This window comes from Heterocephalus glaber, unplaced genomic scaffold (genome assembly GCF_053883595.1).
Source record: "Heterocephalus glaber isolate CG9 unplaced genomic scaffold, H.glaber_assembly_v1.0 deba00000942, whole genome shotgun sequence".
Classification (NCBI taxonomy): Eukaryota; Metazoa; Chordata; class Mammalia; order Rodentia; family Bathyergidae; genus Heterocephalus; species Heterocephalus glaber.
The window spans coordinates 2987183-3002068 of NW_028258174.1; the positions used below are offsets into that span (position 1 = coordinate 2987183).

Sequence of the window (14886 nt, forward strand, 5' to 3'; positions counted from 1 at the left end):
GCCCAAAAGCCCTTTCTTCTGGGCTGGGAGCAGCAGGAGGGATGGTGGCCAGGAAGCCCCTTCTTCTGGACCAGGAGCAGTGGGACGGTGGCTCAGAAGCCCCTACCTCTGGGCCGGGAGTGGCAGGACTCAGTACTGTGGTCTGGTGGTCTGGTGGCCTCTGCATCTTTGTAGTGTGGAACCAGGTGGCTGTATAGAGGAGCGGGGGGGGGGGGGAGTGTTCAGTGGATTGTTGCTGAGACACGGGCTCTAAAGCTTTTTCTTTTGATAAATGTACTCATGTAATGTTATTTAACATAGTCCATCATCCTTAAGGATTTTAGGACTTTGTCTGAGATACATTCAAATTACTTGGAAGTATTTTGTCCTTTTTTTTTTATTTTTTTATTTTTTTGAGACAGGGTGTCCATGTAGTTCAGGCTGGCCTTGAACTCTCAGTCATCCTCCTGCCTCAGCTTCCCAAGTTCTGGGATTATAGGTAAGCACCACCAAACGCAGCCAATAATTTATACCTTTGATGTGAAACTTTGAAAAATGGAACTAGAGTGCTTCTATTCTAGGACCCATTATTCCTGAAGCAGTACCCTTCTGAGGATTTCTGCTTGATAACCTATGTGTTAGTAGAACTTTCTACTCTGCCTTGAGTGAACATGAACTATTCTGGCCATTTGTGAGCTGCAGAGGTAATGTTGCATCCTCCCCTGGTTTTAAGTAGTTTCTTCCATGCATCCACAGATCAGTACTCAGCAATGACTTGATAGAGGCTGCTGTAGTTTAGAGTTGAAGTTTCTTCCAAAAGTCCACACAGTAAAGGCCTGGCCTCCAATGTGGTGCTGTTGGCAGGTGGTGAAAACTTGAAGGGGCCTAGTAGGTCACTGGAAGTTTGTCCTTGAGAGGACTGTGGAACCCAGCTCTTCCCCTCCTTTTCACTCTCAGGCCGTGAGGTAAGGAGCTCTGCTCTGCCATGCAGTCCTGCTATGATGTGCTGCTTCACCACAGGCCCAAAAGCAATAGGACCACCATGTTACAGGCTGGAACCTCCAAAACTGAGCCAAGTAAAATTTGATTAACTCAAGTATTTGATACAGTAACAGAAAACTGACTTACAGGCCCCTGTCGATCCTGGGATCTGTCTCTGTGTAGCTATCTTTCCTGCACTGTACTTTGCAAATTCTGTATTCTGTTTTCTCAGCTCTCAGAGAACACCTGACTCTGTTTGTGTTTGCCCTCCTGAAGCCTGGACACTCACTAGGCCATAAATTGGGTATTACTCATTTGATTCTTGTCCTGCGGATCACTGTCCTGTGTTTACTACTATTTTATGTCTGAAAACAAAGTTTTTCCTGCCTGTTTTAAAAGAACTGATTCTTAGTATAACAAAATAGTTGATGAAAGGAAGCTTCTCTTTATAAAAGTTTTCTAGGTAACAAAAAAAGATAAAAGGATTACAGTAGAATAAGAATATTACCATTTTGGAAAACCTTCATAAATATAATGGTTCTAATTAATGATCATAAATTATATAATTGCTACAGAAATGGAACTCAAATTTTATCAATTTACAGGGAATATGGACAGTGGACTATGTTAAATAACACTACATGAGTACATTTATCAAAACTGTAGATTTTTTTTTAACTGTATATCCTTTTATTGGTACATTTTAGGGATACAACATAATGACATTCATCATTGGAAATTTGAACCTTTACATACTCTCTTGGTTCTTATTTTTTTCCCCATTCCACTGCCCTCCCTTCAACACTCCCATCCTGCCCTATTTACAAAGACTTTGTTTCCTTTTTTTCATTTTCTCATATTCCATTCCCTTCTTTCCTTTTCCCTACCCCTCCCACTTCCCCTTCCCCTTTGCCCCTTTTCTTCCTATTTCACATTATCTATTATACCTTTTAGTCCTTATTTACACTTTCAGTTTCTCACACTAGAGAAACTATTTGGTATTTATACATATGTGTCCTATTTATTTCACTTAAGAGTATCACCTCAATGGGCATCCATTTAGCAATAAATGTCTCTAATTTCTCATTTTTTATGGCTGAGTAGTACTCCATTTTATTAAAAAAAACACATTTTCTTTATTCAGTCTCCAGTTGATGAGCATTTGGGCTGTTTCCAAGTTTTGGCCATTACAAACTGCTGCAATGAACACGGGTGCACATATATCACTGTGGTATGATTCTTTTAATTCTTTGGGGAAGATACACAGCAGGCCAATAGCTGGGTCAAATGGGACTTCCAATCCTAGTTGTTTGAGGTATCTCCATACTGATTTCCATAGTGGTTGCACCAGTCAACAATCCCACCAGCAGTGGAGCCAGGGTTCCTCTTTCCCCACAACCCTGCCAGCATTTGTTATTGGTTGATTTCTTGATAGCAGCCATTCTTTCTGGAGTGAGGTGGAATCTCAGCATAGTTTTCATTTGCATCTCTCCAATGACCATTGATGTTTAACATTTTTTCATACGTTTATTTACCATTTCTACTTCTTTGTCTCAGAAATGTCTGTTCATTTCAAATGTCCATTTTCAGATTGGTCTTTAAATTTGGGTGGTCTGATTTTTTAAAGTTCATTATAGATTTGAGATAGTAGACCTTTGTCTGAGGGACCTCTGGTGAAAATTTTTTCCCAAATTGTGGGTTGTCTCTTCGCACTGCTGGTGGTTTCTCTTGCTGTGCAGAAGCTTTTTAATAAGAAGACATCCCACTTGTTGATTGTGCTAGTTCACAGGCAATGGAGGTTTTGTTCATAAAATCATTTCCTACACCAATGTCTTCAAGAGTTCTACCTAACCTCTGTTCGAGGCAATTCAGCGTTTCTATTTTAATATTTAGATCTTTAATCCATTTTGATTTTAGTTGAGTTCATGGTGAGAGATATAGGTCTAGTTTTAGTCTTTGGCAATTTGAAACCCAATTTTTCCAGCACCATTTATTAAAGAGGCTATCTTTCCTCCAGTGAGGGTATTTGGCTCCTTTATCGAAGATGAGATGACTGAGTGTGTCTGGCGTTGTTGCTGCATCTTCTAATCTGTTCCACTGGTCCTCGGGTCTGTTTTGTTGACAGGACCATGCTGTTTTTATCACAGAAGCTTTGTAGTATAGTTTCAAGTTGGGGGTAATGATACCCCCTGCCATGTCCTCTTACCTAGAATTGCTTTTGCTATTCTGTGCCTAATGAATTTTTGGATTGTTTTCTCACGGTCCATGAAGTATGCTGCTGGGATTTCAATTGGGATTGCATTGAATCAATATAGCAGTTTTGGAAGTATGGCCATTTTCACTATGTTGATCCTTCCTACCCAGGAGCAGAGGATGTCTTTCCATTTTCTGATATCATCTTCAATCTCTCTTTTTAGAATGCTATAGTTTTCAGAGAAGAGGTCTTTCATTTCTTTTGTTAGGTTGATACGTAGGTATTTCAGCTTTTTGGATGCTATTGTGAAAGGAATTATTTGCCCTGTTTCTCTCTCAGTGAGTCTGTTGTTCGTGTAGAGGAAAGCTATTGATTTTTGTGTGTTGACCTGGTATCCAGCTACTCTACTGAATTTGGTTATTAAATCTAGAAGACTTTTGGTGGAGTTCTTGGGGTCTTCTATATACAGTATCATGTCATCTGCAAATAATGACAATTTGAGTTCTTCATTTCCTATCTTTATTCTTTTCATTTCTTTCTCTTGTCTAATTGCCGTGGCTAATGTTTCCAAAATTATATTGAACAGGAGCGGTGATAGTGGACATCCTTGTCTTGTTCCTGATTTTAGTGTGAAGGATTTCAGTATTTGACCATTTAGTATGATATTGGCTGTTGGATTTTCATAGATGGCTTTTATCAGATTGAGTTAGAGGCCGTCTATACCAATTTTTTGTAGGGTTTTTATCATAAATGCATGTTGGATTTTGTCAAATGCTTTTTCTGCATCTATTGAGATGATCATATGGTTTTTTCCTTGGCTCTATTGATATAGTGTATTACATTGATTGATTTGGGTATGTTGAACCATCCCTGCATCCCTGGGATGAATCCCACTTGATCAGGGTGTATGATCTTCTTGATGATCTTCTGCATTCTGTTTGCTAGTATCTTATTAAGGATTTTTGCATCTATGTTCATTAGTGAGATGGGCCTATAGTTCTCTTTTTCAGTTGGGTCTTTCTCTGCTTTGGGGATCAAGGTGATGCTTGCTTTCAGGAATGAATTCGGGAGTATTGCCTCCCTTTCAATTTCATTGAAGAGTTTAAACAGTAGTGGCAGTAGTTCCTCTCTAAATGTCTTGTAGAATTCAGCAGTGAAGACATCAGGACCTGAGCTTTTCTTAGTTGGTAGGTTTTTCATTATGTTTTCAATTTCATTGATTGATATTGAGTTGTTTACAATTTTTATGTCTTCTTTCTTCAACTTTGGTAATTCATACGTGTCTAGGAATCTGTCCATTTCTTCTGTGTTTTCCATCTTATTGGCATATAAGTTCTTGAAGTAGGTATTGATGATCTTCTGGGATTTCTGCTGGGTCTGTTGTAATTTTCAGCCTTTTCATTCCTAATTGCATGGATTTGGGCCTTTTTCCTTTTTCTGATAAGGTAGGCTAAGGGTTTGTCAGTTTTGTTTATTCTTTTGAAGAACCAACTCTTGGCTTCATTCAGTTTTTTGTATTGTTCTCTTAGTCTTCATTGCATTAATTTCTTACCTGATCTTTGTAATTTCCTCCTTTCTATGGGTTTTGTGTTTGTCCTGCTCTTCTTTTTCTAGAAGCTCGAGGTTCAGCATCAGGTTGTTTAATTAGGCTCACTCTGTTTTCCTAATGTGAGTATTAACTGCTATGAATTTCCTTCGTAAGGCAGCTTTCATTGTGTCCCATAGATTCCGATGTGTTGTATTGTCATTGTTATTTAATTGAAGGAACTGTCTGATTTCTTCCTTAATTTCATCTGTGACCCATTGGTTATTCAGAAGTGTGCTGTTCAATTTCTATGTGTTTGTGAAATTTTTGTGGTTTCTTTTGCTATTGATCTCCAGTTTCATCACACTATGTTCTGATAATACACAGGGGATAACTTCAGTTCCTTTGCATCTACCTAAATATGTTCTGTGAGTGAGTATGTGGTCTGTTTTGGAGAACAACCTGTGTGCAGCTGAAAAGAATGTGTGTTCTGATTTTGTGGTGTGGAATACTCTGTAAACATCTGTTAAGTTCATTTGTTCAAGAGTTTAATTGAGTTCTAGCATTTCGTTGCTTGTTTTTTGTCTAGTTTATCCATCTATTTGTGACAGTGGGGTATTGAGGTCCCCCACTACTATTGTATTAGTGTGTATATGACTTTTCATGTCCGTCAGTATTAGCATTTGGTGCATATATATTTATGATTGTCATCTCTTCCTCTTGGATTTTTCCCTTTACAAGTATGTACTGTCCTCCCTTGTCTGTCTTAATCAGTGTTGGTTTGAAATCCACTTGATCTGCAAAGAGGATAGCTACTCCTGCTTTTTTTCGGGTTCCCGTCACATGGAGTATTGTTTTCCACCCTTTAACGTTCAGTCTATGAGTTTCTTTTTGAATTAAGTGTGTTTCTTATATGCAGCATATTGTTGGATCTTGCTTCTTGACCCATTCTGCCAGTCTATTTCTTTTGATTGGTGAGTTGAGACCATTAACATTGATGGTTATAAGTGATCCGTATTGAGTTATCATTGTCATGACTTTTTCTTTTTGTTGGATTCTCCCCCTTTGCATTTAAATTCTTGTCGTGCCTGACAGATTCATTCTGCTTTCCTTCCTGGGGTTGTGATCCTCATTGTGTTTTCCAAGGATTTTATCTAAAATTTTTTGGAGTGCTGGTTTGGCATTCATGAAGTTCCTAAGGTGCTCTTTGTCATGAAAGTATCTTATGTCTCCATCAATTTTGAAAGATAGTTTTGCGGGGTACATCAATCTGGGTTGTAGGTTGTTTTCCTTTAGGGCTTGAAATACATCACTCTAACCTCTTCTTGCCTTGAGGGTTTGCATTGAGAGGTCTACTGTGATTCTGATGGGCTTTTCTTTGTGTGTGATTTGTTTCTTTTCTCTACCTGCTTGTAGAACTTTGTTCTTCTTTTGAGTTTCTGGAATCTTAACAGTTATATGCCTATGTGTAGATTTTTTTTGATCAAGGCTTGTTGGAGTCCTATATGCCTCTCTTATCTGTGTGTCAAGTTCTTTTCCCCTGCTTGGGAAGTTTTCTGCCATGACTTCTGTGAACAGTTTTTGTATGTCATCTGTACTATCTCCTGTTTCTTCATTGACTCCAGTCTGTCTTATATTATTATTCATTGCATCATCCAGCAGGTGCTGGATTGATTTCTTGTGGTCCCTTACAGTTTTGAAGCAGTTTTTCTTTTCCTGGTCACTAATTGCAATATTATCTTCTATGTCTGAAATTCTGTCTTCACATCAGCTCATTCTGCTGCATAGACTTTCACTGGAGTTTTTAATCTCCCGGAAATCTGTTTGCATCTGTTTTATGGATTCCATTTGTTTCCTGTGTTGCGATTCCATCATGTTTCCCAGCTCCTCTATTTTTTTATGTATGTCCTCTCTAGATTTATTAGTCATGTCTTGCACTATGGGCACAATCTCTATTGTTATGTGAGAAATCATTTCTGATTTTATTTTTTCCAGATCCCCTTTCGTTGCTAGTTCAGAGAATCCAGGTGGTTGAGTATCAGAGTGTTCCATCTTATTTCCCTTTGGGGTTGCTGTAGGTGATCTGGAAGTGTGGTTCTGAGGCTTGTTTCCGTGTCCTCTCATTTCAGCGGGGCTGGGGGTATGCTGCTGATGCCGCGCGGCTCACCTCCTCAGTGCTGGGAGCGGTGGTAGGTTGGCCTAGAATACTTCTACTCTGCACTGGGAGCTGTAGCACGTTGATCTGGAAGCCTCCTCTGCACTGGGATCTGTGGCATTCCTACCTGGAAGCCTCCTCTATGCTGGAAACTGTGGCATGCTGACCCGGAAGCCTCCTCTGCACTGGGAGCCATGGCACACTGACCTGGAAGCCTCCTCTGAGCTGGGAGCTGTAGCACAGTGACCCGGAATCCTCCTCTGTGCTGGAAGCTGTGGCACGCCGACCCAGAAGCCTCCTCTGCAGTTTTGTCTCTTTTTAATTCTGACACTATGAAATTTCTTGCATGTTTTTACTGCAACAAAAATATCCTCCTTCTTCACTGGTTTTCCCTTCTCAGGATGCCAGCTGTTGAATAAACTTGATTTCCTTCCTACCACTTCTTGTCTCCCAGGTGTTGGCTTTCAAGTGAAGAGCAGCCAGGTTTGGTGTGGTATTGGCAAATTCTCTGTGTCTGCCTCTTCTCTCTTGTGGAAGATGGGTATCAATACCACTTTCCGACCAGATTATCACTCGACTGTAGATTTTTTAATAGCGCAAATACATTGCTTTTTCAACAAATAAGCGAGACAAAAAGGGAGAGATGAAGAGCAAACCTATAGTTTAAAACAGCCTTAAGGAACTTACTAGCCAATTGTACTGTGTAGACTTGTGAGGATCCTGAATAAAATAACTTTAAGAACAAAAGCCAAACCAAATAAAAAACAATCAGAAATTCAACCACTATTTCATGACACTGAGGTATTATCATTAACTTTGTTATATATGATAAGCATATCTTATTGTACTTACCTCCAGATTTATTTTTACAGTTTTATTAAGATATAATTCACATGCCAAACAATTTACTTGTATGCAATTTGATGATTTTTGATGTATTCACAAAGTTATGCCATCCTTACTATAATTTTAGAACATCTTCTCACCCCAAAAAGAAATCCTGAGTCCTTTGGCTGTCACCCTTTACTCCCCCATCCAAATATATGCTACCTGCCGGGGATTTAGCTCAGTGGTTTCACCACCTGCTGTGCAAGCACGAGGACCTGAGTTTGATCCCTGATACCAAACAAACAAACAAACAAACAAATATATTCTACCTTTGTCAATCTAGGAAAATAGTAATCTAGTTTCAGTCTCTATAGATTCACCTATAATAATAATTCATATAAATGGAATCATGCAAGATGTGGGCCTTTGTAATTATAGTCTTTTACTTAATGTTTTCAGAGTTCATCCATGTGGTAACATATATTGGCACTTTATTCCTTTTCATTGCTAAATAATATCTCATTGTATAGATGTACACTTTCTAATTATCCATTCATCGATTGTTGGACATTTCGTTTGTTTCTGCTTTTTGGGTGTTATGAATAATGCTGCATGAACATTCATATATAAGTTTTTGTCTGAACTTATAATTAATTTCTCTTATGTATACCTAGGAGTAGAATTGCTAGGTTGCATGATAATTCTGTTTAGCTTTTTGAAGAACTTTTATCTAAAAGAGGTATAGAATTTTACATTCCTACTAGTAGTGCATAAAGGGTTCCAGTTTCTCCACATCTGGACAACACTTACCTATTTGTTGTTGTCTGTCCATCTTCCTGTGTATCTCTCTTTTCTTTTTATAAATATATCATTCATGTTGAAATAAGAACCTGCTCACATTACTAATTGCATTTGCAAAGACTCTGTTTCCAAACAAAAGTTCACATTTTGAGCTTCTGGGAGTTAGGTCTTCTACATTTTTTTTTTAGGAAGATACAATTCAACCCAAATATAATCTTGGTAGGTATGAAATGGTATCTCATTGTAGTTTGGATTAGCATTTCCTTGATGACTAATGATAATGATTATCTTTTCATGTGCTTACTGACTTTTTGCATATCCTCTTAGGAGAAAGGTCTGTTCAGATACTTTCCCAGTTTTTAATTAGGTGATTTGTTTTTGTATTATTAAATTTTATATTCTTTACATATTCTAAATACAAGTCTTTTATCAGATATGCAATTTGCAAAAATAACCTCACATCTTTTGCTTTTGCCTTTTACTTTCTTTGTGTCTTGTAAAGAGCAAAAAATTTATTTCATTATTTTTAAATTTAAAAACAAAACAAGGGGGTATAACTCAGTTTCAGAGTATCTCTGAGTTCAATCCCCAGTACTACAGTTGTAGAGAACAAGTTTCAATGATGTCCAACTTATTTTTTCTTTTGTTGCTTGTGCTTTTGGTGCCATATAAGTGTAAATGAGGATCAAAATGTATAATAGATAATGTGAAATAGGAAAAAAAGGTCCAAAGGGGAAAAGGAAGGGGAAGGGGCGGGGAGAGAAGGGAAAGGAAAAATATATGAGAAAAGGAAAAAACGGAAACAGTCTTTGTAAATAGGGAAGGGTGGAGGGGTTGAAGGGAGGGCAAAGGAATGGGGGAAAAATAAGAACCAAAATGTATCATGTAAAGGTATAAATTCCCAGTGATGAATGTCATCATATTGTATACCTAAAATGTACCAGTAAACTTAGTGAATAAAAAAAAAATTGCCTAATCCAAGTTGACAATAAATTTATGCCTATGTTTTCTTTGAAGAGTTTTATAATTTTAGCTCTTACATGTGTATATGTGATTCATATTGAGTTAATTTTTACCTATGGTGTGAGGTAAGGATCTAACTTCATTCTTCATTTTTTAACATGCAGATATCTATTTGTCTCAGCACCATTTGTTTAAAAGATTATTCTTGATGAAGTGTGTTTGTTGACACTTTTGTTGAAAATCAGTCTACTGTAAATGTAAGGACTTCTTTCTGGACTTTCAGTTATATCTTACTGATGTTGTCTATCCTTATGCCAGTACTACCCTGTCTGAAGTACTGTACTATAGCTTTGTACTAAGTTTTGGGAACAAGGAAGTATGAATCCTCAGGTTTTCTTCTCCCTCTACCCTCAGACTTTGGTAGCTATTCTGAGTTTTTTAAAAGTTTCATACGAATTTTAGGATCAGCTTGTTAATTTCTACTACTAAGAAGCCAGATGGAATTTTGATAGGGATTGTGTTGAGTTTGTAAATCCTTTGGGAAACAATGCTATTATGACCATATTAAGTCTTCTAATCCATGCACACAACATGTTATATCAGTGTCCTAGGGCTACCATAACAAAGTTCCACAATCTGGTTGCTAAAGATAACAGAAATTTATTCTCCCATTGTTCTCAAGGCATGAGAAAAATGTTGGTAATTAGCTTCTTGTGAGTATCCTGAAAAAAGTTCTGTTCCATGCCTGTCTTCTGGCCAGGAATCCATGGCATTTTTTAAATTTAGAGATGGATCACTCCAGTCTGCCTTTATTTTTATGTAGTATTCTCCCTGTCTCTGTGCCTAAATTTCCTCTTCCTATAATAATACCAGTCATTTGTTTAGAGACCACCCTAATCCAGTATTACCTCATCTTATCTTGATTACATTTGCAAAGATTTTTAAAATACAGACATAGTCACAGATACTTGGGGGTTAGGATTTCAATATATTCTTTTGGAGGGCACAATTTAATCCATAAGAAGTGTCTTTCTATTTATTTTGGCCTTTTAAAATTTCTTTCAACATTGTTTTGTATTTTCAGTGTATATGTTCAGCAATTCCTTTGTTCAATTTATTTATTAGTGTTTTATTCTTTTTATGGTAGTATAAATGAAATTTTCTTAATTTCACTTTTGGTTCCTTCATTACTACTATATAAAATACAATTGAGTTTTTTCATATTGATCTTATAAAGTTGCAGCCTTGCTGAACTCATTGGTTTCTTAGTAGATTTCTTAGGATTTTCTAAATATAAGCTAATATCCTCTGCAAATATACTTTGCTTCTTTCTTTCCAAGCTTGATAACTTTTATTTTTCTTGCCTAATTTCCCTTCTCAGAACTAACTTCAGTATAATGTTAAACGGCATGCTGAGAGTAGATAGCCTTATTTTGTTTCTGATCTTCAGGAGAGAGACTTGAGTTTTTCACTGTTAATTATGATATTATCTTTTTTTTCACAGATGTCCTTTATCAAGTTAAGGACATTCTTATTCTTAGTTTGGTGAATGTCTTCATTCTAAAAGGGTGCTGGATCAGGGCTGGGGATTTAGCCCAGTAGTGCTGTGCCTACCTTGGAAACACAAGGTCCTGAGTTCAATCCCCGGTACCAGAAAGAATAAATAAATAAAAGGGTATTGGATCTTGTGAAATGCATTTTCTGTGTCTATTGAGATGATCACGTGATTTTTGTCCATTATGCTGTTGATGCAGTATATATTATCTATTGATTTTTTAATTAACCTTGCATTTTTAGGATAAGCATCACTAGGTCATTGTGTTAGTCTCCTTTCTGTGGCTGTAATGAAATCCTCAAGATAAACAGCTTAAAAATGGTATCTTTCCATGGTCAACTGGCTCTGCTGCTTTTGGGCCTGTGGCAGGGCAGAAGGCTATGCAAGGAGTGTGTGGTGGGGCAAAGCCGCTCACCTTATAACAGCTGGAGAGCAAAGAGAAGACTGGGCAGGAATCCCAGTATGTTATCCCCAGGTGTGTTCCTAAGATCTAACTCCCTTCTACTGGGCTCCACCTTCTAAAGATTCCACCACCTCCAGTAGAGCCATTGGCTGGGGACCAAGCCCTTCAATACATGGTCCTTTAGGGTACATTTAAGATCCAAACTATAATAGTTATGGCATATAATCCTTTCTGTATATTGCTAGGTTGGGTTTTCTAGTATTTTGTTGAGGATTTTTGTGTTTATATTCATAAGTAGTGCTCAGTAGTTTTCTGTTGATGTTGTTAGTTGATTTTGCTGTCAGTTTAACATGGGCCTCAGAATGAGTTTGGAAGTGTTCCCTCTTGTTCTCTATAAAATTTTTTTTCTTTAGTTTCAGTAGTTTTTGCCTTTCTAGAAATTTGTCCATTTCATCTGTGTTATCTACTTTGTTTGGTGTGTGGCTATTCTTTGTACAGGTTGTGTATCCCTTATCTGAAATGCTTGGGACCAGAAGTATTTGATATTTTGGAGTTTTCTGGATTTTGGAATATTTGTACAAACCTTGATGGTTGACTACCCTAATCCAAAATCTGGATTTTCAGATTAAAGCAGTTCAATTTGTACTCCCTTGTTCTTTTTATTGCTATAAGGCTAATGTCCCCTTTTATCCTAATCTACTATTAATACTTTATGAATAAATGAATCTTTATTGAAAATTTATAGTTACATATTATAAACAACAATAACCTTCTACTTTATATCCTATAGGGCATAATCAGGGAGCTTGTTTTTTTAAAAAAATTTCTATCTATTAAAACCATAAAATTATCCTATTTGGCATAATTTAGATGCACACTTAAATATTTATTAATTAATCTTGCATTAACTCAAGGACTACTAAATTGAAAATTAGTTTCAAGTGTTTGAAACTATTGGAGATATGTAGAAAGTGTTACATGTGCAAAAGAAATTCATCTTGGATAGACTTCAATATCAGGTTTTATTAGTTTGTTCTGTGCATCTTTTATTTTTGATTTATTTATTGAAATGTAATTTGATAATAGGCATATCAGTGCTTGTTTTCCAGCGTGCCACACAGTCCTGCTGTCTCACAGAGCTGGCCCATCATTTCTAGCTAAACGCATTGACAGAAATACCCAATTATATGACCAGACTCATCTACTAAAGTATAAATAATATTCTGTTTACATACAATAGTTATGTTAGTGGATAATATATATGCTTATAAAAATATAGAAGAAAGTTTTTAGATTTTCTTAGAATTCTTATTTCTTTGTTTTTTCATCCTCAAATAGATCACAGTTATAACTAAAGGTCAATCTCTAACATTAAAGAAAAACAGATCTGGCAAAAGTCTTAGGTCTTTTGTTACTTGCTATGTGCCTTTTTTAGCTATTAAAACTCCCTCATCTTTCTCATTCTTCAACTTCTGCTTTATTTTTTTTGTTTTTTAAAAATCTTTGATGAATATAGTCTTTCTGAAATTTTATGGAAAAGAAATATTTTTGGATTTACCTAGTTGCAGTTCTACATGTTATGTCACTGATTTGTGTTGGGGAAAATACAGTATTATAGAGACATTTTATATGGAGTTTATCGCAGAGAAGTGGGGATGAAGGTTTGGAATTTGAGAGCTAAAGGTGCTAGATCCCACATTCTGCATTATGTACAGGTCAAGATTAATGGAACCAGGTAAATTATGCTCCAGGTGATTGAGAAGGGTGGGAAATTTAGAGATTGAAATGGATCTTTGAACAGTCAATTAAGCCTCTGAGTGATTGAGAAGATAAATAGTAGGACAAAATCCATTCTAACAACTGAATCCATTATGTAAAACAAACCTACAGGATTTGAAATGCAACCAGGTCTGTTTTATATTAAGGCAAGTCTAAACCAACTTAATTTTAGACCTGCCTCCAACCCCAGATTTTGTTTGTTAGAGGACGAGCCATATAACATGAATGCACAAGAAATCTGTACGGTGAAAAGGCTTTCTGCCAGGGCAGTTTGGCTAAGGCTCTAAGAGGAAGGGGAAATTTCTCTGTCAAATCAACTTTGGCTCTCTGGAATAGAGAGCTTGGAGAGAGAGGGACTAAGGAAAGCCAACCCTGTTCTATTTGTTGATACCTTAACAAGCTGTGATTTGTGAAAAGGGATAAAGGAGCAAAGTGTGAGTAGCATTCTGTTCCCTTGAGTCAATCTTAATGAAATGGGAGGTTCTTGAAGAAATTAATTTCCATTTAAATTCGTGCATGACCCTCTTCCAGAAATCTTCAAGTGTTTTGGAATTTTTGTTGAGAATTTTAAATGATCCAGCAATAATAAGGTCTCTTTTGACATGTTCTGTTTCTTTGAGTCTAAGTTTTTTGTTGAATGCCTGAGAAACTTTGCTAAAAATTAAAATGACTGATTACTTTCTTCTCTGTTTACTGATTTAATATGGAAAAATAAATCATGATTCTCATACTCCCAAAGCAATCAGGCTTCTAATCCAGGATACTGTACTTACAGGATTCCTATAGAAGTTGATGCCAGATTTCCTGGCAATGAAACAGTGGTTGATTCCAGGGCCTTTCTGACTTAAAGACACAGTGGTACTGCTCAACAGAAAATAGAAACCTGCCCTTCCACCAGTTGCTGAGCTTAACAAAAGGAGGAAGAGGCAGTGAAATGGTGGGCTTTACCTGGGCATTGCAGAACAAAAGAAAAGAATTCCAGCTTTGCTCTATCTTCAACTACTCAAAAAAAAATTTTTTTTTAAAGAGTGACCATGCTTCCTCATCAGAAATAACTTTCTTTTAGTATGGGAACTTTTGATTTTCTGTGGACAGATTTTTCTTTTCTGCATCTTATCTGCACAAAGGCCTACTGTTTGTTAGCATCCCACAGATGAGTTATTTATTACCTAGAGTCAAGCTGTTTCACGGAATGGAAGGAAACTACTTAAATTCTTTATCCCTGCTCATTTTCTGACTCCCCTTAAGAGAGAAAATGGAATAGTATCCATAGCATCTGAGCCTATTTTTTTTATTTTCTCCTGATCATTTTGATGCTACCCCAGTCAGGTTTCTTTAAGGTATGTTTCTTTGTGGTTAAAATGGAACCACATAAATAAAAAAAAATGGAACCACATAAGTCTGAACAGGGTGTTTGCTATCATGCTGTGTAATATTTGTATTCTTAACAGCCACTTTAAGTATTCTTACAGTAGTCTTGCTCCTTTTTTACACTGGAAAAAAAAATCTTTTAACTCTAGTGTCATCTTCATGCTGTGATGTTTCCCTACAGCTACTTTTGATTACCAGATGTGTTAGTCAGCTTTTTGTTCCTGTGGCAAATACCTGAGGTTAACAACTTAAAAGAAGAAAGGTCACAGTTTCAAAAGTTCCAGTCCATGCTAGCAACTTCATTGCTTTAGGTATGGTGAGGCAGAACCATCATAGCAGAAGAGCATGCTGG

The 14886-nt window shown here is 36.8% G+C and overlaps 1 protein-coding gene across 26 annotated transcripts in view; it reads left to right on the forward strand.

Annotated features, from left to right (window-relative positions):
- The window catches only part of Afg1l (AFG1 like ATPase), a 246510-nt gene that overhangs the window by 178109 nt on the left and 53515 nt on the right, over nt 1–14886 (forward strand). The window contains exons 9-10 of one of the 26 annotated variants that reach the window (XM_087208626.1): nt 2105–2191; nt 6809–10535. The exons of 24 other annotated variants lie outside the window; for them this stretch is intronic. In XM_087208626.1, coding sequence (XP_087064752.1) covers nt 2105–2191; nt 6809–6872 — 151 coding nt within the window. In that variant the 3' untranslated portion in view covers nt 6873–10535. Of the gene's footprint in view, nt 1–2104; nt 2192–6808; nt 10536–14886 lie in introns of those variants that run through there. One more of the 26 variants, XM_087208640.1, reaches the window with a different exon arrangement.